Genomic DNA, 21,698 nt, shown 5'->3' with positions numbered 1-21,698 from the left:
ACTCAAAAACCACTGAACGGTTTTATATGAAACTTGGCCCACAGATAGTTTTTAACCAGGATTGAAAAGTAAAATAGTTTTTATCCCGATTTTATGTCCCCGTGGGTCGATTTTCAAGTTGTAGCAGGCGGGCCCGCTGGTAACAGCTAACTATAAGAGAGATTGGTAGGTTTTTCTAGTTCTAAACTATTTTATTAAATTAACAACGTACATGTTTGTTCTTGCTCAGGACATTGACTTCAAGGTTTTATTATTACACGATATAATATAATTTGTTTTCTCTTGTATTTTTGATACAAAGAGAAATATTCGCAATGAATTAACTGACAACTGGCAATAGAATTATGTTTCAAAGTCCACGATTTAACTAAATTAGCAATTTTCTCCCACAAACGATTTTACTTTATTTTTAAATTGAATCGAACATGTCGTTCTAACTCCGCAATACTCACATCCCTCTAATTAGGGAAATTATTGAAATGTGCAAGTCAAGTCGTGAAAGGAAGTTAATTTTACTCGGTATGGTAATTACTTTTACATTAAGTCTTTGTAACGTAACGTATGTACGTAGGATGGCGAATGCTTCTTCGTGAAGGAGAGTTTCCCTTCCACAGCGGTTAGTACAGCTTTAGATTGTGGTAGAGTTTCTGATCAGATTTCTACCGAATACGATTAAATTTGGTTCAAGCGAATCATTTTTGTAGAAAGTATATCTTTATTATTATTTTCAAGAGCAAACTTAGGAAGAAAGAAATAAACTAAAAATGGATAATGAAGGAGTCAAAAAAAGTATAGATAAAAGTTTTCAGTCTACCAGAATCAGCAAATTAATCAAAACTCTTCAACTTACTAATGGCGTGAATCTCAAAAATTATGTTCCATACATGTCAGATACATAACATCTGATTTCAACAAACAACCATTTTATACAACACCCAGATAAGGTTTCAAACTCACCAAGAACCATCCTTGACGTGCAAATCGCTTTTGAAGTTTGCCTATCAACCCACTTGGAGAAAATACTCTTAAGTTACTTTTGAATAGGCATTCAAACAAGACCTATAAAAGGATAATCCTAACAACCATACAAACAGTTTCAGTACTGTTTATTGTTCAAGCCACGTCCTATTTTATAGGTCAATTTGAAGTTTTTGTGTTTACTTTTTAGGGTTTCGTAAGAATGGAAGCCGATGAGGCTCCGATGTCCGTAAGTCCGTTATCTAATAAATTGTGATAGCTAAACAGTCCAAATATTCATATATGATGAATTTGTACTGTGTTTATTTGTGAAAAATAAAGAACGAGGTTAAATAAGGACGGTTTCGATAAAAAAAAAAATGACCCAAACCCACAAACTTATTTGTCGCCCAACCAACTTATTTATCATTAGCCTATGAGTAACTCTCTGGTTCCATAGTCCGACTCGCACTTGACTGGTTTTTATTACAGTTTTATAGATTCGAACTTTTTAGCAGATTACTGTTACAAAATTGACACGTGTTAAATTCTTTGTTGCGACAGATAATTATGTGAAACAGATACTAAAACTGCTTTATCTGATAGCTAAATAATATAATATTAACGAAGCAGTCGTGAGGTTAATTCATGATTATTTTATTATATTATGTTTGAAATCTCTTATTTTAAACAAAATCTTTATATCGCGTCTGGAATTTCGCAAAAGTTCTTAATCAACGCGAGGATTGAATCCGCGCCTGTTCGTGCAGAGAAGCTACAAGCGTGGCAGCCCACTCAACTGTCCTTACAGTCGACATAATAGTGACTTAACAACAGCAAATGCCATCGACCTCTTAACCTTGCCGCTAACTACGAATAACTCTCATACACCCAAATAGAAGTTCCGAACAAGAAGACAATTCAAAGCAAATTCCCAAGCAAGGCTAATAAAGTGGAAGTTTCAGCTAAATATGCCGGAAATAAACTTATTGTTCCTCATGATCAAAACAATGATAACAAAAGACTAAGTGAAGTTAAGCAGCAAACTATGTCTTGGAACCACTATGTCATGAATATTTTAAGGTTTACTTAACACAAATCAGTTGTCATATACTTCGCTTAGGAAATCCAATAAACTCGTACTTTTTTGCTTGAAGAAACATTTGTATTTCTTGCAGTTTTGTTTTAAATATATCGAAAAAAAAAAACCGTGGTCAAGTGACATTGAGACTTAGAGTGAGTGAGATGAGAGTATAGTTAGGAAAAAAGCGAAAAAAGTAGATCACCAATCAAAGTCATGACCGTAATAACCTCCACCTGGTGGCATACTACTACGGTCAGACATACAGATAGCAGAGTATTAGTCCCGATTTCATCGTTTGTATACGGAACAGTAGGTAAGTGGTATTATACGAAAATCCTACCATCCATGAAAACCCAAAAGCGAATCGCAAAAATATTCACGTCATTCTGAAAATAAGCTAGATAACAAATTTTCTCGTCATTATGTTAACAATAATGAGTACAACAACAAATACTACTTCAATGTCACGACGGATTGTTTCAGATAATATGTTTCAAGTTTACAAGATTAGATTGCCTGTGGGCCTACCACGTCTTGAACCAAAATTTAGGTGTGGAAAGTCGGCAATAACACAGCGTAGAGCTCCATTTCGTCCTACGACGAAAGAAGTTGATGTGAGTCTGAGAGATGAGTATCTACTGATGATGGTCAATACTAATTCTTATTTATTTGTTACATACCATCTACTTTTGAGTGATAGCAGTTATTTTTGTGCTGACTTAATCCTTTTAAACATTATAAACGGGTGAAACTGTAAGCATGGGGAACTGTTAGGTTAGTGGATCTATAATCTTGATATAATAATATAATCTTGAGGGGCTTCGCTATAGAGCAAAATGGATAGCAAGAAAAATCCTCCAGAATAGTTTTTCTTGGAAATAGTATTAATTGAAAAATTATTGCCATGATAAAATACTTGTTTAACTAGGCAATAATTTATTTTCAGAATTCTGTAGCGAACAGATTTTTAAGCTTTTCGCCTTTTCAGTAATGAAAGCAATTGAAGACTCAACAAAAATTATGATTAAACTTTAATGTTTGGCCTTTTAGGGTTTTAAACACTTAAAGACTTTCGCAGCAAGTATAATATATATATATATATATATAAGTATAAGATATTTGGCTTAGTAGTTGAGATCACCTCTTCAAACCCTCTGTGCACGACGTTCTCAGGTTCGATCCTCACGTGTGCTCTAAGTGCATAGCTAAGCTTGTCCTGAGTCTGGATTTCCTTGTACATGTGACTTGAATGTTTGTGAAACCCAACGCGACACGAGGATTAAATTACTTGGTACGAAAATCGTGTTTCGTTGTAATCATTATAAAATATATCGAAAACAGTTGTAGAAATGAGACATCTTTCTATACTACAGCAGCTAAGTCTGATACAAATCTCAATTCACGAGAGAATCCTTTCAAAATAATGTTACTTTAATCTTTATTGTTCACCCCAAACCGAACCTTTTTCAAAACAACCTTTTTTAAGCCTTATTGGAAACCTATCACTTAATATTAGCTTCGTCTATTGTTATTCAAAAATATGGCTGTCTGATCATGATGAAAAGAAGTCTCGGTAACTGGTTTCATTGAGGGATCCGAATAAAGGAAGTCGAGATAACGTGGATGTTTTCATTGTTTGCAGGGAAACAACCTAACTTTCCAATGTCGAATTTAATCAATGGAGTCTAAGATTTGTTCAAAGATATTTTTAAAGATTTTCCTGAATGTTTTGCTTTACAAATTGTACTTGTTGTCTTGTTTTTTTTACATACAAGTCATCATAGCTCAAATCAAATAAAGTGATCTGTGGTATGGTACAAGGTAATTTTTATTTTGACTTAATAAAAAGCGTGTCTGTTTACATTAGTCACGTGTTTTATTACAATGATAGAACAAATTCGTTGGTATACATTTGAGCGTTCCAAACAGCGCCAACGCTTCTAAAAATGTATTTTGCCAACTGGCAAAGGTCAAGTTCCCTCGGCAGTTTCGAAGCAAAATTTCTAGTAAACGTAAGCAGTATTTAACAAGTTGTCCGGGACCAGATTCCCACTAGTTAAGTTATTAGAATTTCAAAGTTAACGAGAAAAGTTAAGCGTTGTTCTAGACTCGATTTTATGACTCGGCGAAAGTAAAGTTCGTTAATTGATTGAGGGACAGCAATTGGGCAGTTAATAGGGTTAGATTTAAGAAAAAAAATGTTGACTGCCTCAAAAATATCTCAATGATTGTTTATGTACGTAAACATTGTTTTAAAAATATAAATTATATTAATTATTTTTGGTTTTTACCAGAAGGCGATGCTATAAATGGTGATGATTAACATAAAAAGAAAAATAAATGGTATTGGTAATGAAGGTGTTAGTATGTTTAGTTTAGTTTTGGTATGACTGACATGTTTAAAGTAATAGGATGTCTACGCAGTTTCTTAGTTTAAGGGTGCAATAATAGAAGGCGAACACATGCTTGCTGTGTAGGTAGATTTGTTCTAAAATGGTTAATTCAATGTCAGAAGAATGATGTCATATTCTACAAGATGCTCGTTATGACCTATTAACTTTTCAATTACTAAATAATTCTAAAACTGGTACTCATTTAAAATATATAAATAGTATTCTATCATAATGAAACCGATAAAATTTGTAAATACCGACCTTAATATATAAAAGCATTAGACACTATTCCGAACAAAGACTCAACAATGAAAAATAGAGCCTCATCCACATTTAACCAACGTGATTTTGTGAATAAATCGCTCGTCGTTTATTTTAAAGATAATATAATATAACAAATCGGCATCATATAAAGCGACACTTTTAGGCCTGTATCTTAGATTGCAGGCCTCATATATTTAAGACGAAAAACATTCAAGACACTGATCCTTTCATCGCATGCCATATATCTCTACGTGATTCTGAGCAAAGTACACAAACTCACCGAAAGCTTTATAATACTCTACCCATTTAATCATAACTACGAGTATATAGTGGTAAAAACAATTCTAAAGTCAACTTTTTAGCAACTCTTCCCACACTTAGGAATTTAATCCTTATATCGCGAGGGGTTACACTAACATTCAAGTCACGTGCATAAAAACACCTATACTTAGGGCAAGCATTCACACAGAATCACACAAATTGGCTAGTCCGGGATCGAAGCTGCGACACGTCGCGCATGATGGGTTGGGCGTGGTGACCTTTACCACTCGACCATCCGTATTTTTATTGAATGATTCTTATAGTGACAGCCTAATCTTCAACGAATCGTAAGTACGGAGTAAAAAAAGTAAGAGTAATATGGGTATACTATACAAGCAAAAAGTAAAATAAAAATTACGACCAAAACCACATGTTTTGTTACTAAATACTGCAGGAGATTAACTTTTTGTGTCACATGTTCAAAATGTGCACATCTGTTTCGTAATGTTCTGATAAAAACTATTAACGTAAACAACAATGCGTCAACATTAATTTGCTGTGTTAAACAATCTTAATCAATTATTTCCGTACAAATAACACTCAAGGACTTTGCAAATCTGTTTGCAAACATTACAAGGTTAAAGTTTGAAGCAGCGCGCAGCGGTATTAAATGCACTGTTGTCAAAAAAACAAAGACATTCCCCGTTTCCGAACGCCAGACGGCTATCAATAACAATCGCTCGCTCTCCGTCTAACGTGTGCATGCGTCACTGTCTCACGCGTGATTCATGTATCGACCTCACAGCGACAAGCATTCCACAAACAGAACGGAATATTTGAACAAAGAATAAACATTTATTCCGACCTTTGCAAATACACCGCTTCTAAGCATTTCTGTCTTTTACAAATATTTGGGTAATGTCTGCTGCCCGCATGTTTGCCGAGCCGGTCGGTTTTGTCGCACAAAACGACGCACGCGGGCCGTTGACCTCACATTTCTCGCCATCTTGTTTAGTTTTACGAAAGCAGCGTTGAAGTACGGACGTGTTGCTTTGCGCGTGACAAAAAGTCATGGATTGGAGTAACGACAAAGTGTTGAAGTTTATAGAGTTGTTGAAGGAAGAGCCTGCTATATGGGATCGCAATAGAGCATCAAATAATAATCGTCAAGAGACTATTGATGCGTGGGAGCGCATACAAGCACAATTCTCTGTCGAATACTCAGTTGAGGAGCTAAAACGAAAGAGAAATTGTTTGATGACAGCTTATAGAGATTACCTGAGGAAAATTAAAGAATCATCGTCAAATTTTGAAGACGTGTATAAACCTACATGGTTTGCGTTTGACGCGTTGCACAGTTTTTTGGGCTCGATGTACGAAATGGACATACAATTACTGGTAAGATCCAACGTTTATATTAATACATGTTTAATGATTAATTATTAGTATGCAGTTAGTATTCACTTATTATGTTTTGAACGTGTGTATTGCTGTACATTGTAACTTCAATAGTCTTTACGTACTTTATTTGTCACCTATGGTTCCGCTTCGTAATTACTATAATTAGTATGTGCAATCTGAATGTAAATTGTAACTTTTATATTTTTTTTTTTCAAAAACAGGTCAGGTACCTAAAACATGAGGACTAATAAATTATTATAAATTATTGAAGTATTTAGTAAGTTGTTCTATTGTTTCACTACCTGTTACTCGAAAGCATTATTTTTTACAGGAACCGACTACAAAGAGGCGTAAACGAGAACGATGGCTATCAAGAGATTACGACATCATGAATCAACAAGCAGAATCAGAGACTTCACAGCAATCAGAATACTCCCAAGATTCCAGTAGAAAACGGAGAAATTCGCAAGAGTCCCACTTCATTGCCAAGAATCGAATAAGTGACATACCATTCCAAAGAGAAAAACCAGCTCCACTCGAACCCAGCGAAGGGAACGAATACGACCTTTATGGTCAACTGCTAGCAGAGAAACTGAAGAAAATGCAGGATGCAGACAGACTGATGGTTATGAACGAGATAGACAATTTAGTTTTCAAATATGCGGTGAATGCTAGATCGAGGAAGGATAACCAATCTGTAGACACTATAGCTTTTATAACTCCGTCTCATCCAAGCTATTTAAAAGCATCAGGTACTGGTTCAATTAATAAGAAGAAAATGAAATTGTTGGCTTCACAGATTAAGGACGCGAATTGTGGTTCTAATGAAATGTCATCTGATGATGATTGAGATATGCTTTGATATTATTGAATAAAATGTTTGTAATCCAGTTTTGTTGTTTTATTTGATTGTTCTGTCGATGTCTGGGAGTCGTATCGGCAAGGACAGTGCGATCGTGACAATGCTCCCCATACTGGAATGTTCACGTATACATACATGCATGGTCCCCATAAGAGCCAGTTGGAAACAAGAAGTGATTGTAATATTTTTGCGGTTTGTTTTCAGTTCGCTGACAATGTTGCAATTGTTTTAAGTTAGATTTAGCTATGAGTACTTAGATGAATTTGTGGCTGAATTCGATACATCGTATGATGGTTATTAATTAGGATATAATTGAGCCGTTATTTTAATTCAGTCAGAATGAATAATACAAAAACTGTTTTTTTATTATTTGTGTTTTACATGGATACGAATTAAAATAAAATTAAATACTTTGAAATTATAAGAACTTCTGTTAGGTGTATCCAGTCTATATATCAGTGTATTTTCCCTCAGCTTCGCTAAGTCCAAATTTACCTTAAAACACATAAACAACTAGTCACAAAAGAAGTGTAGTAATCAAAGGAATTCGTTCGTTTTCATCGTTTTGGGGACGATTTATTCCCAACTTAACAGTTCCCAGCAGTTTCTTGTGGATATCCAATTACTATAAATAAGGATCTCAATAGTAACCGTTAGTTGAAAAACTATTACCGATTCCCATTTGTTTTTAAACAGTTTAATTAAAAACAAGTAATGCTGTGTATCTTATAAAGTATTGTCTTAGCCGTTTAATTGGGTTTTAGTATCCAATAGTTTTCGTAACACTATTATTAAATCAGTTAAAAATACGAAGATAAACGCATCAATGATAGTGAAACTTGAGTCTCTTGTCCTGAGTCTGGGTGTCTTTGTGCACGTGCCTTGCATTTGTGAATGTTTATGTAACCCTCCGCGACACGAGGATTAAATTTCTTAGTGTCGTTTTTATGAAGATAGAGACGAATGCATGTGGTTACTAATAACGTCACTTATGGTTAATATATACTCGGTAAAAGTAGTTACAATAGTTGGTTAGTTATAGTTACAGATTATTTTAGTTACACGCGATTAATAGTAATGTATCGGATATTCCTTTGAAATTGAAATCTAACTACCAAACCAATTCGATTTTTCAAATACATAATATTCATCTAAATATGCCTCTGAGCTGTTTGTCATTATTACCTAGAATCTCCTTTAAGAAGTCTGGGCACCAAAATTAATATAAAACACGTGTAACTTCTACAAAATTATTCAGTGAACCATCACCGCGTAAGGTAGCGATTGTGGAATCGTGACAACGAACGACCAGCACTCCGATTCTGCTATTTACAATGGCAAATAAATTAAATTGGCACTATTAAGTACGGACCGGAACAATCATGGTCAATATAACAAATTTCCAATTATTGTGTCGTCAAATGCTTAAGAGCGTGAGAATAGTTTCAAATTTAATCCAACTGCCATTCACTCATCGGCCGTTGTAAATAGCAGAATCGGGGCCAAGGTGTAGATCGGTGTCTTGCTTCCACACCGAGTCGAGGCAGTAGGCCCCCAGAAATGCCCATTCATTCTTGTTTAGTCCCAAACAAAGGAATGATCAACAAAAGACGGATATCAAAGGAATATACGATCAGTATTAAAAAGGTTAACAAAGCTCTTTTTTATGTCTGTTTCATAAAAACTTCCTTATGGTGCAAACATAAGGACTATTTTATCGCTCAATGAAAAGAAGCTAAAGGAATATCCTTGTTTATGTGGAAATTGTGCTGATGATGTAAATTGCACTCCTCTTAAATTGCTTAAGTCGTCTTACGAAAAAGAAATATAAAAATTTTAATTGCTTGTTTGCTTAATATTGAGCAAAAAAGGCAAATAAAAATTAAACACTGACGGACTCATTTTGCCGTCTGCCGTCTCATAGCCGAGAAGTCACCATTCCAAACCTGCTCCGTTATAAACGCATTCAATTAATAAATTAATACAATTCATATTTAGTACACACTTACATATTACAAAGTAGTAAACATATCACGTCGAGCAAAAGAAAGTGAATTGTTAAGACATCCTAAACTATTACGTCATTGTACACAATAGAATGTCAACCGTCGTATAAAAATAAGTGACATAAAAGGAGAATCAGATTATTACATAATATCTAACCTAAATCTGGCAATACCTCATCGAGTTCCGTTGCTAAGCTGTCGCTATCCTGGCATAATGCCCTTCACTTTTCTTCGTGCTCTCATTGAAGGATCTTGAATGATTCATGTTTCTACTAACAGACACAATCATGGAATGTGGAGAAATAGAGGAAATCTTCTCAATTGCTGATATTCTAGAAACAACTCTTAGTGAAAAATTATTGTTGTATACACACATTAAGCAGATTCAAGTCGTGTCTGAGGTTTAAGTTGTTCGTCGCATTATTTTTACTTTATACTGTGAGTTTAGTAACAAAGAAAAAAACATACCAAGTTTTAATGGCGGCAGTAAAAAAATGTGTCCTAATCTTCTTGAATTATATAACTCCTTTCAAAGCTTTAAGCTTAGGCTAAGGTTGATCGTTACCTCCTAATAGTGACACATAAACTTACACTATGTTACAATTCGGTTCTACTTCTATGTTCCACTTTTCTTACTATTTCTTTACATAAGTGTAGACCTATTTCAAGATTCTGGATGAAGATACGTGACAGCTATAGAACATGTAGAGCACTTCATAATGTTTGTGAATGTATGTCTAGCAGGTGGATTTGTACGTGACATGTCACATTCTTCATGAGAACTATTTGTTATTGTGTAAGTTGTTAGTTAAATACTTTTAAAATATACACTAGAGCAAGAGAGAGGGCAGAATAATATGATTATTGTTTATTCTGAAAATTTCGAATCTTTCACTTTTTGTTTTGAGTCTTTAGTGGTACGTTGAAAAGAGAAAAAATACAAATTATTCAAGTATTTTTATTTATTACATCAATTAAAAATTACTAGGATAAAAAGCATCAAGAATGAAAGTGGGGAGTCAGTAGAGATAAGACAAAAAAATATGAAGGCAATAATTTGGACAAGTAACTGACACACAATTATCAAGGTTTCTAAAATTTAATAATCACAGTTTGTAGGCACTGCGACAGTTTGAAATCACGTATCTATTATATAGGACCCGAAGGAATTCCTTTGACAATTTTGTACTCAGAGTATTTGTGGAGTACATTTATCACACTAAGGCTATGAAGCCACTATCTAAATAATATATGTAGATAATATAAGTCTATAACATTCACACCCTACTCTGAATACGAAATAACCATCACAAACAGACTTATTCTTTATAAAATATTCCTTGAGATAAGGAACTACCCTTATTCACACTATAAGGAAAAGGAATTTCAAATATACGTTATCAGAAATAAATACTATTATAAAAATATTATTCAACTTTCGGGTATCAATATTATTACGTAACATGTATTTATTATTTTTACTGTTCACTAGCTGTTGCCCACAGGCCCGCCCACTGCAGATTGAAAATGATCCAATGAGAACCTAAAATCGGGGTAAAAGCTATTCTATGAGTTAATCCTTCAACTCAAGTAAATTTTCCTTTGATTTTCGCTGTTGATACATTTATATATAAAACCTATCACCAATAAATAACAAGCATACCGAGCAAACAAAAAAATATAAAATAATAACAATTGAATGAAATTTTTTACTCACAGTAAATAGTCCTAGTCAAATCCTTAGTAGGAATGTCAAGGCCAGTCAATGTTCTTATATCAATAAAGGCTGTGAGGTTGAGACACTAATAGTAACAAACAAGCCATCGGTAATCTCTTTACTGTACCCTTATTTGATTGAAATTTAATTACCGAACTGGGAATTCAACGCTTAATATCCATATTTAGAACAATGAATGTTGGTTTTAATGCCTTAAGGGTTTTCTGGTTGTTTTAAATTGAATTGACCCACTTCGCGACAATTTGACTAATGAAAGTAATCAAGTTAGATTATTTCGATGTCTAGACCTAATTCTAAGCGAAATGGATTATGATGTTTGAGACTGTATCTTGGATTTTAACATAATAATATAATTATACCCCTTATAAGAGAATTTAATCCTCGTATCGCGGGGGTTTCACAGACATTCAAATTACATGCACAAAGACATCCAGAATTCAGTACAAGCATTCGTGGATCATATAATCGCTTGTCGGGGATCGAACCTGCAACTCCGAACTGAGAGTGTATCCCCTGTAATACTAGCAAGCCTACTGGTGTCTTACGACACTAACCGCCGTGGCTAAAATAGGTCAGGACATGTTTATAGGACTGCACGCATACATGGGCTGTCTAGAACTGCCTGTAAGGAAACTATATTAATTGAGAGAAGTTTTTAACAATTCATCTGTTCGCGGAAAAGAGGCCAAATATAGTAAAAATACTAAACATTATGGACGATATTTATGATGTTTACACGGCAGTTAAGTTATTCCTTGAACAGGAAATTTCCTCGCACGAGATATTCTTAAATCATTTCCAAGAGAATGGTTTCAAAACATTGATCTATTACGTCATATGATTTTAATTCAAGGGAACGCGGAAGGAGAGTAAGGGGGATTCTGTTGATATAGGTATTGGAATATTGCTGGGTTTCACAAACATACATATCACGCTGCACAAAGACTCCCAGACTCACAACAAGCATTCGTGGATCACACGAATGCTTGTAATACGCCGGGATCGCAACCGCGACATGACGCGCACAGTGGGCGTTTTAACCTCAACACGGCCATCCGTGCAGTCGTGTCCATTGTAGGCAAACTGTTGCAGGACTCCAATTTGGTCAAAACTAGTCGAGCAATACCGATAAATACGCGTGAGTAACCCGTTGCATCATAAAAGCTAACTGCTAGCGGCCGACTGAGTTTGCGGAGTACCGATTTCGGACGCCCTGCAATATCTCTGAAATGGAGTGTCGAGTACGCGCAAAACTAGCAACAGTTTGCACTCTGGGGACACGGCCTTATTCTTGGTTCAAAAATACTAACTATTATGAATAAGCTCTTGATATGCTCCTAAGATTTGAGTTGAAGTAAGCTAATACTATCCTACTCAAAATCAATCTTATACTGATTTTTTAATCGATAAATCACTTGGGGAATGATTTTCGTTTCACTGTTTTTAATATTTACTCATTGCCTTTTTATATCAAAAAGACGTAACTTTGAAGTGGATATAAATTCCAGAAACTTCTAGATTAATAAAACGTAAGTCAAGTGGATTTGATTATACCTAATACTACCTAATAATTCTTTCCTGAGCAAGACTCGTAAGAATTTCTTTTTTCGATTGTAATAAAGATATTTTAGGTACAAAGAAAATGTATTACCTACAGAGACCTAATGTTGGAATCAAAGGCAGAAATACTTATTTTGTATGACAGAGAACTTGAGGCCGGCTGACTGTAAAGGTCACTGGGCGCGACGTGTTGTGGGTTTGATATCCGATTAGGACCATTTGTGTGATATGCGAATGTTTGGATTCTGAATGTCTCGGGCATGTGACTTGAATGTTTTTGATACGTATTGCAACTGAAGGATATAATTTATAACGAGAATCGCTTAAACTTAGGTACATACTTATCCTTCATCAAAAATATTGATAGAGGTTTGATGAACCAAATTAATGAAGTAATAAATATGAAACTTGTTGAATAAACAAAATTTGTCTATTGCAACTCGCGAGATAGGGTTTCGAACAAATAGGCTGAAGATAAACAAATCGGTTGGCTCAAGTTGGTTGCTAATTTAGTTAGCCCTTAAATTTATTTGTTAAAAGCAATAAATTTATGATCGCAACAACATTTGTTTAACTTCGATCTTTTTGTTATAGCGGCGGCAAAAAACATCATCTTCGCAGATAGCCAAGTGGAGCTTGATTAAATGTAATTAGTATAAAGTATTATTTTTTAATAGATACACTCGATTTAAATGGTAAATATTGTGTGCAGTACAATAAATATCAATTCTGTAAACCTAGTTAATCGAATTACCTGCAACTGACGTTATATTAGACAAGCAATTCATGAATTATACAGACAAAGTTATGCCGTTGACAATGTATTAAAAAATATTTCAATTTTACAAAAATTGAATATATCAATAAATATTATTTATCCAGAATAAAAGTTTTCAATTTCACTCAAATTTAAGCATGCTTACTGTTTAAGATTCGTATTGATAAGTCTGACATAAAGATATTTCATAAAACTACATTTTTATTTTATTACAAGAAAATTAACAGTTTATTTTACCTTAGAGTACCCTGTAAAAAGCGTGAAAGCCCAGAAGGCTGGCAGCATAGAAACGTTGAATGGCAATGGAAATAAAAAAAAGGTCAACCTTCTATCACGGGTGAAGTCGACCAAGCGCTTTGCGAGTACTTCATAAAGAACTAAAAACATAAATAGCTAATAGACTTCATCAAAAACATTTTCTATGATGAGATAGACTGCCTTGCTTTTCCCTGACTTATTAATTTGTCAAACTTCTAGGTAATACATATGTAAAAGATACACCAGATACATACAGGGAGAAATTGGTAGATTCCACGTGTTTGCCATGAATCATATATGTACGACCATAAACCATACAATAAATTACAGTTATTAACAATATTCGATACGTGTCATACCCATAATTGTGGGAAAAAAGAAAACAATCCAAAGAGAATATTAAAAAGGCCATTTTAATGAAAACATTGATTACTCCTACAATTTGCAAATATTTCAAAATGTCATTTTTTTTCATATTGAGAGATTTTTGGGTTCCTAAAGGTTAACAACGGATCCCTATTGAGCTACCGTTCTCTGATCGTCTAACCGCCAGTATGTCAGCGGGCTCATGAACCGTGGTAGCCAGGCAGTAGATATATTTCCAGACGTATTAATTATTGGCGTTAAAACTAAAAAGGTTAAGTCATGCGTATTTATCGGGATTGCCTAAATGCTGCCGGTTAGGCCGTCGTCATAGTCATCGTTCGTGCTCCCGTACAGGCTGAGTCGATATTATGCTGACCGCGTCGACCCACACTTAGCTTCGTATGGTAAGACGTAGCATTCAGTGCTGATTTTCCGATAAATCAGGTGAGTAAACCGTTGCATCGGTTAATAACGAATCATTCTCACGATAGTTACTATCAGCTGATTACTACTATAATTTGATTGGTTAAAAAAAATTGTTTGCGTTTTCTTTATACCATTTGTACAGAACCCCCAATATCGCTCGAGTCTGATGTACACTTGACCGATGGTTTTTTGTTGCCAGTGTATAATAGAATGGAGGAAACACATTCTACGGGATTAATATAATCCCTCGTGTTTTGTTGATGGCATTTTTTATTTGAGTGCTTTGGAATAAGCTTCATCGTTTGTGAATTGCAATGAATTTGGTACTAAGCTATAACATATGACAATACATATGTTTGGATGCTTCGAATTGGGTATTCCTTTTCAAATAAATGAGAATGTGATGAGGAAGCTGTTGATCTGGCCATTTACGCGGAGCTCACGTGCCCGAAATCGCATAGGATGATACCTTTGCCCAGCAGAGGGATCTAAAACAGGCTATATAAAAATATGAGAATGTCATTTAGATAAACCTCTTCCTTGCTCATTCAACTGCTACATTGTTCTTCTAGTTTAGTATCAGTCTGTGTTGCTGGCTGCTAGCAGTCATTCCACACTTTTCGTTTGCCAAAAAGAGATTTAGCAAATTGAACGTGGTAGAAGAATCAAATGTGCACAGGTTCGTGACAGCTACTATTACATAAAAAAACAAACGCGTGCACGAACATTCGCCATTTTAACTTGAATGAGTTTCGTTTAAATATAGCCGAGTGGTTGATTTCATCACGCCAAATAGGCGCAACATGCCGCAGGTTCGATCCCTGCGAAGCGTTTTAATGTCGTGTTTGTTCCGAGTCTGGATGCCTCTGTGAATTTGACTTGAATATTTGTAAACCTAATTTACTACCAGTTTTTTTAAACTAAATTAGCACCCGCTTTATTCATATTTGTTATAAACAGTAATAAAATATTAAAATACAAGCATTTATTTCAATTAGGTCAAATAGCTGCCTATAATATGAATTAAGAATACCGAGAATCGAAGCTCGAGAATTATTTAAATTCATATTTCTTGAGCTTTCCAATAATTCAAAGAAATTTATATAAACTCTAAAACAAAGAAACATTTAATTTTTAAACATCAACGATAAATGAGAATAAATTAGAATAAAAAAAATATATCGTTTCTTTATTCTTTGTACTACGGAAATAGCCTAATTTATTAGAATAATACTGTAATTATTATAAAACTGATCAATTGAAATTATTTTCTTTCAACTGCCCTGTTATACCTATCGGAGGTTGTGGCTTCGATTCCCACCCAGGACAATGTGTGATGAACATGATTATTAGTTTAGTGTCTGAACGTAATTAATCTGTACATATTATTATAATCTAAGTAAGTTTATCAGATGTCTAGTAATTGTAAAACAAGCTATGCTTAGTTTAAGACTAGATGGCGTTGAGTGAAAGTAAAAAATCAAAATAACAAGATACATTTAAAAATAACAGTTAAAATATACTACAGTTTATTAATCGTCTACTTGTAATAAATGTCTTATGTTTCACGTTATCTAATATTAAAGTGTTAAGCTGATAAATATTAGTACAAGTGATTGTGAAATCATTTAATAATTGACCTTAATCCCAATAATTCTCGTTATCTTGAGGCCAGACTTAGGCCGTTATCTGTCTATATCTAAAACTAAACTACAATAAAACTAAAATTACAATAATAACAAAATGTGGATTCGACAGACCTAGTACACATAATTGTAGTGCTGAATTAATGAACTTTTCTTGGACATTCAGTGTAATAACCGTCTTTCTGTAAATTCTTGAGACTGAAATTTTAAATTATCATCTATATCTATACTAATATATAAAGCTGAAGAGTTTGTTTGTTTGTTTGAATGCGCTAATCTCAGGAACTACTGGTCCAAATTCAAAAAATCTTTTTGTGTTGAATAGACCATTCATCGAGGAAGGCTTTAGGCTATAAACCTTCACGCTGCGACTAATAGGAGCGAAACCCACGGGGACGAAGTCGCGGGCAACAGCTAGTCTACAATAAGTTGTTCTGCACTCAGTGGGTATTGACCTCAATGTCAGTCTTTTGAAAGAGTCAGTAGCTGTGATGTTGACAGATCTTTAAGATCTAGACACTACAGTGGTCATAGATAACCTCCTTTTTCCGATGGGAAATCATCAAAAAGTCTTTCCACTTTGGATTGAGCTGAAGGGAGTGCCAGACTTCCACTGATCCACCCATGTTCCTTCTTGCCCTTCGTGTACCGGGGCAACGGTAACCCTTTCGGACTAATGATAGATAAAATCCTTATAATTAAATATCGTATTTAAAATAGTAGTTTGCCAAGTTTTGATGATGGCACGGAGAATGCCAAAAGTGCAATCTAATTGGTTGGATACCAGGTCAAGATACCGTCCGATAAGGTAGCCAGATAATTTCAGTTCAAATGCATTTATTTTGTGTTGTTTGGTTGTTTATTGTTTCGTGCTTCATAAAGTCTACTATTTTTTGTCGCATCAACATATTCTGCCAGCGTAATTTGGACTGGTTCCTTGGATTGTGTTACGTATGTTGTCTTCTATGCGGATCCATTAAGAGGTTATCTTTGCCTATAGCGAACTACTGTACAAGGGCTCCCTACATCTTTGCAAGCGATCCAATTAGTAGTTTAAAATATTTCTACGAAGTAATTTCTGAAAGCAATATTCTCGTCACATTTGTTTAAAAACACATCTAGTATACCTGCCTGTCTTTATCTTCCTACAAATTCCTAATGGTCCAGTTTCATCCGGTCCAGTCCAATCCAGTTCCATTCATCTTTTCGTGATCAACTGACCCCTGTTCATTACGGGGCGTCAAAGTAGGTTAATATAAAACACAATCTCACATCCCTTTCTCCTGACTTCCCGACACACTTTTATCTGTGTCGCAAACTATGAAACATATAACAATTTTATATACATATCTCTTATCAATTACCCGGGTGACTGACATATGCCCTTAGTTTATTGTCTCACAAAACGTATGCGGGCGACGTCGTCTGTTAATTTAATTTTAAATTAAAATAATTTTATAATGTATCCCAATCCTTTTGAGAGACGACACTCGATTGTTTGGCAAATGTTTGAGAGATTGTTCTTGAAAGATGTGCGTTGCCGACGAAAAAGGAAGCTTGGTTGACGGTGCCTAGTTACTATTGTATATAGCAGGTGCGTATGTCAATATTATTTATAGACCGTGGTTTTAATTTCAATGCCATCATAAAGTTTGACTCATATTAATAACTGATCCATCTCGACTATTTTCTAGTGTAAACGCAGCATGTCTTTGTTTGTCCGTCTGAATGTTAAAACTTTAAATTTTCACCAGCCAGGTTCCTAATTATCTTAGTACTGTAGAACTGTTATAACTACGTACTTTTTATCAAATTGTAATAGAGGCTATACAGATATAGACTTTCCTGAAACAGGTTAGTCACAACTTTTGAAATTAGTTAGGGGACTACCTGAAGCAGATTATACCTTCTGAGTCATGCATTCATGAGGGCTTAGTTTTAATATGAACAATTTGAAATCTTATAAACGTTATTCATTTTTAAGACTTCAATAAGTCTTAAGGTGTGCTTCCACTGCAGGTACGCTACGTAGAATTAAGCGGACCAGAATGAATTGCATCTACCTAGATTATTTGGCCAATTCACTTTGTTTATTTTTGGGGAGAAAAGTTAGACAAACAGACACTTCAGAATGACTAGAATTTAAACGGTATCTAGCTAATGTGGTTGAGAAAATCAGTAAATCACCTGTTGATTCCAATTCAGATAATAACACCAAGTACTCTAATTTCGAACACTAACGCCACCCATTATTGTAGGTTATATTCATAGCCTTAAACTTGCCAAATGTCTTTTTGTGAACAGACATTGAAAGTAATAAACAAAATAAGCGTTGTATCCTTACAATACTTCGAGTTTCACGTTTAATGGCAACAGTGGTCCTACTACTACGTAAAACTAAAGATGATGTACTTGTATAAGTGAGATAGAGTGGCCACGGCTTATAGTCCCGTCTCGCTTCCACTCCAGGAATCTACCTACAAGTTGTTTAGTAGTCAACCTGATATATCGTGCTTGTTTACATGCAAATACAGCGTGTGAGATATTATACTCTTTATTTAAATAAACAGAGATGAATATGGTTGTAATTTAAACTTTGTAGTTTAGAGAAAATAGGTCTGTGGATATGTTTTCTGACAAATTGTTTGTTAGTAAAAGATCAGCTTACATTTATTCTTTGCTCGCAAATACGCTATCCTCCCAATGTTTTCTTTCATTTCTTGTCTCTTCTCAATAGGTATTTGTTTTTGTATTTATGTTAGTTCAACGTGAGATGTGTAAAGTTCTGATAAAAATTGAACGGTGATTATGATCACACATAAAAAACGTTTTTCATTTTTATTGTTAGTGTTTGTCAAAAGTAAAACGCACTTACCTATATATACTAATATATAAAGCTAAAGAGTTTGTTTGTTTGCTTGTTTGAACGCGCTAATCTCAGGAACTACTGGTCCAAAGTGAAAAATTCTTTTTGTGTTGAATAGACCATTCTTTGAGGAAGGCTTTAGGCTATAAACCATCACGCTGCGACTAAAAGGAGCGAACATACATAAATCATAACTTATATCTTCTACCAACGGGGACGAAGTCGCGGGCAACAGCTAGTGTTTAATATTAGTGTGTGCTAACGAACATCAAAAATAATTAAAAAAATTACAGCAGGCCAAAAAATAAAAAAAAACCTTTAAAGTATTAAACATTGATGATTTTCTAACTAAATTCACTTTGTAAATTCTATGTTAACCCTTTAAAACATAGGCTAGATCTAGGGATTAACCTTTTTGGTATTTACAGAGAATGGTCTCGGTATTGTGGTAGGGGAAAGGGTGTTTAGATGCAGACTATCTTAATCCTAAGCTCACAGTGGTTTTATAGGTCTCTGGGTTAAAACTAGAATTAGGTAAATGTTTGAACTAATATAATTCTTCGAATTCGATTAAGACCTTGTTTTTGTCCGCGACTTCGCCCGTTTTAACTTTTAAAACGTCGTTTGTCTCGGCAAGTAGTTTTGGAGTTATTTCTAGGACTAGAAAGACATTTTTACGACTTTTAGACGTTCTTTATTTTGTTCATCTTTTTTGTTGCGTGACTACTTCAAGGATAAAAATCCAGTACCTTTAAAGGATTGACACAGGCCTTGTTAAAAATTTTGTTTAAAATCTTTCACTTATGTTTATTTTATAGTAGACAAAATATATTTGAATATTTACCTGCGCATGAAAGCAAGCATGATTCTCTATACATAATAATTGGCCTTTGCCAATTAAGACCTGTTTCATAATATTCAGACGAACGAGTATTCACATAATTTTGTGTCTAACAATTTCTTCGTATTCTTTTCAGGTAAAATAATATAAAATCACGTGCTCCACGTGTCGATCCAATTAGTGTAATGAACCACATCAAATTGTTTGCCTCCAAGACTGAAATATAAGACTATTCTGTGAAATAGGAATAAAGAAACATATGAACTTTGTTAAATATACTTACTTACTCCGCTGGCTCAGCGACCTAAATTGTGTCTGGACCCTGTTACGAGAGAGCTCTACTTTAAACGATCCTTGGCCACTTCTCGCCAGTCATCGACGTGAAGCGCCCGAAGGTCCGTCAACTGTATCACTTGAGCAATGCCTGGGTCGGACAGCGCGCCTACCTATTGGTTATCGTAAAAACGCTCTCTTAACACCGCGATCTTCTCCCATCCTTTCGATGTGGCCGAGCCAACGGAGTAAAATATAATTATGTATGTGTAATCACTAAAAGCTCCAGTGTTTTTTTCATGTTCTAACTGTACGTTGTTTGTGAAGTAGTTAGTCCTACCCAGGATAAATATTTATGTGATGAGCATGATCATTTGTCTACGTCTCCGAGTAATTTATCTACAGTGTATTAATGTATATATTTAGCAGTGTAAGTATGTTTATCAGATGTCTGGTTTAGTACTTACAGTACACGTTTTATTGTAAAGTGTGAAAGTTGATGAATAACATATTATTATTTTAGCCAGTATCATTTGTCTATGTGTAGGTTTTTATACCGATGTTTCAACTACTATAACTTGTAAATGACTAAACCAATTTTGATGGAATATGCCCAAAACATTTAGTAAAAAAGCTGGGTTCCTAATAATAAAACTACATTCGAAATAGATCACCAGTTTTACTACAACAATGTCACAGACCGACAAACAGCGATCAAACATAGATTATATTATTATGTTTCAGCTCCTTTAAAATTGAGTGTCATAGTCAAACCTAATTAGCAATCATCTTTCTATTCTTCCACTTAATACTTTTATAGAAGTATATTTCAAATCAGACCAATTTAATAAACGAATACCTTTTTACTGAAAGAACAATTCCTTGAAAGGATTTTGCGTGGGTTGTATTTAACCTAACAACCTCTAGACCGGCTTTCACAATCATTGGTCTATTGTGACCTAATACAGGTAGGGTTACAAAGAACAAAGACTATTCATATAATAAGAGAAAATAAAATGTTTTGTTTGTTCGGTCACTGAAATAAATCTTTGGTTTATTATATTGTGTTTTATTCGAACCTTGGAACCTCGAAACAATGGGCATGACGGCAGACGTAAATGATCAAATTTCAGTGAATAGACACTTACAGGTGACATCAAATAGGTAGTCGTTACGTCACAAGCCTTGAATGTGCTTAAACATTTAATCATTTTTTTTTTGTCATTATTATTGTCTACCTAAAGCAAAAATGGTAATTTAATGGTAAAGATTTAAAAAAATCTACTTTTTTACACAGTCGTCATCCCTATGGAACCATATTTTGTCAAGTATAGAAAACGCTGAAATGATGTCTTCTTTTGTCGCATGTCAGATAATCGTCAAATAATACCCCCCGCTTTGGGTTGAGCGAAAGGGTGTGTCAGATTTCTACCGACTAAAACCCATCCATTTTTTTTGCTAGCTTCCAAAAGAGCTTCGATATATCCAATTATTCGAAGATTTTTTTATACTTGACGTAACATTCGCCATTCACTAAAATTTTATTTATATATTTACCACAACAATATTACAGAATATCACTTGGCTAGGCACGGGATTATAGGTAAAGTGTAGTTAATCTAAGCTTGCATAATAACTTACTTCACAGGTTGGACATCATGCTGATCTACATATTTATAAACATTAAGTTGGAGGATCGAAGGAGGTATGAAACTTTA

General features: G+C 34.5%; 1 protein-coding gene and 1 long non-coding RNA gene across 2 annotated transcripts; both read left to right on the top strand.

Annotated features, from left to right (window-relative positions):
• The first annotated feature begins 5,575 nt into the window (after nucleotides 1-5,575).
• On the top strand, nucleotides 5,576-7,250 carry LOC113500712. Its single transcript, XM_026881595.1, has 2 exons — nucleotides 5,576-6,357; nucleotides 6,692-7,250. The coding sequence occupies exons 1-2, from the start codon at nucleotides 6,031-6,033 to the stop codon at nucleotides 7,208-7,210; spliced, it is 846 nt and encodes a 281-aa protein (XP_026737396.1). The 5' UTR covers nucleotides 5,576-6,030; the 3' UTR covers nucleotides 7,211-7,250.
• A 9,829-nt stretch (nucleotides 7,251-17,079) lies between these two features.
• On the top strand, nucleotides 17,080-21,040 carry LOC113500603. Its single transcript, XR_003401220.1, has 2 exons — nucleotides 17,080-17,594; nucleotides 19,844-21,040. It is a non-coding gene; the product is annotated as an uncharacterized LOC113500603 (long non-coding RNA).
• Nucleotides 21,041-21,698: the final 658 nt, after the last annotated feature.

The sequence above is a fragment of the Trichoplusia ni genome, chromosome 14 (assembly GCF_003590095.1).
Source record: "Trichoplusia ni isolate ovarian cell line Hi5 chromosome 14, tn1, whole genome shotgun sequence".
Taxonomy (NCBI): Eukaryota; Metazoa; Arthropoda; class Insecta; order Lepidoptera; family Noctuidae; genus Trichoplusia; species Trichoplusia ni.
Note: the sequence above shows the minus strand (reverse complement) of the source record. Positions and strands in the feature narration are given on the sequence as shown.

Coding starts and splice junctions, on each gene's coding strand:
- LOC113500712 (XM_026881595.1), top strand. CDS start 6,031: ATGGATTGGAGTAACGACAAAGTGTTGAAGTTTATAGAGTTGTTGAAG. Junction 6,358..6,691: donor AAATGGACATACAATTACTG/GTAAGATCCAAC, acceptor TATTTTTTACAG/GAACCGACTACAAAGAGGCG.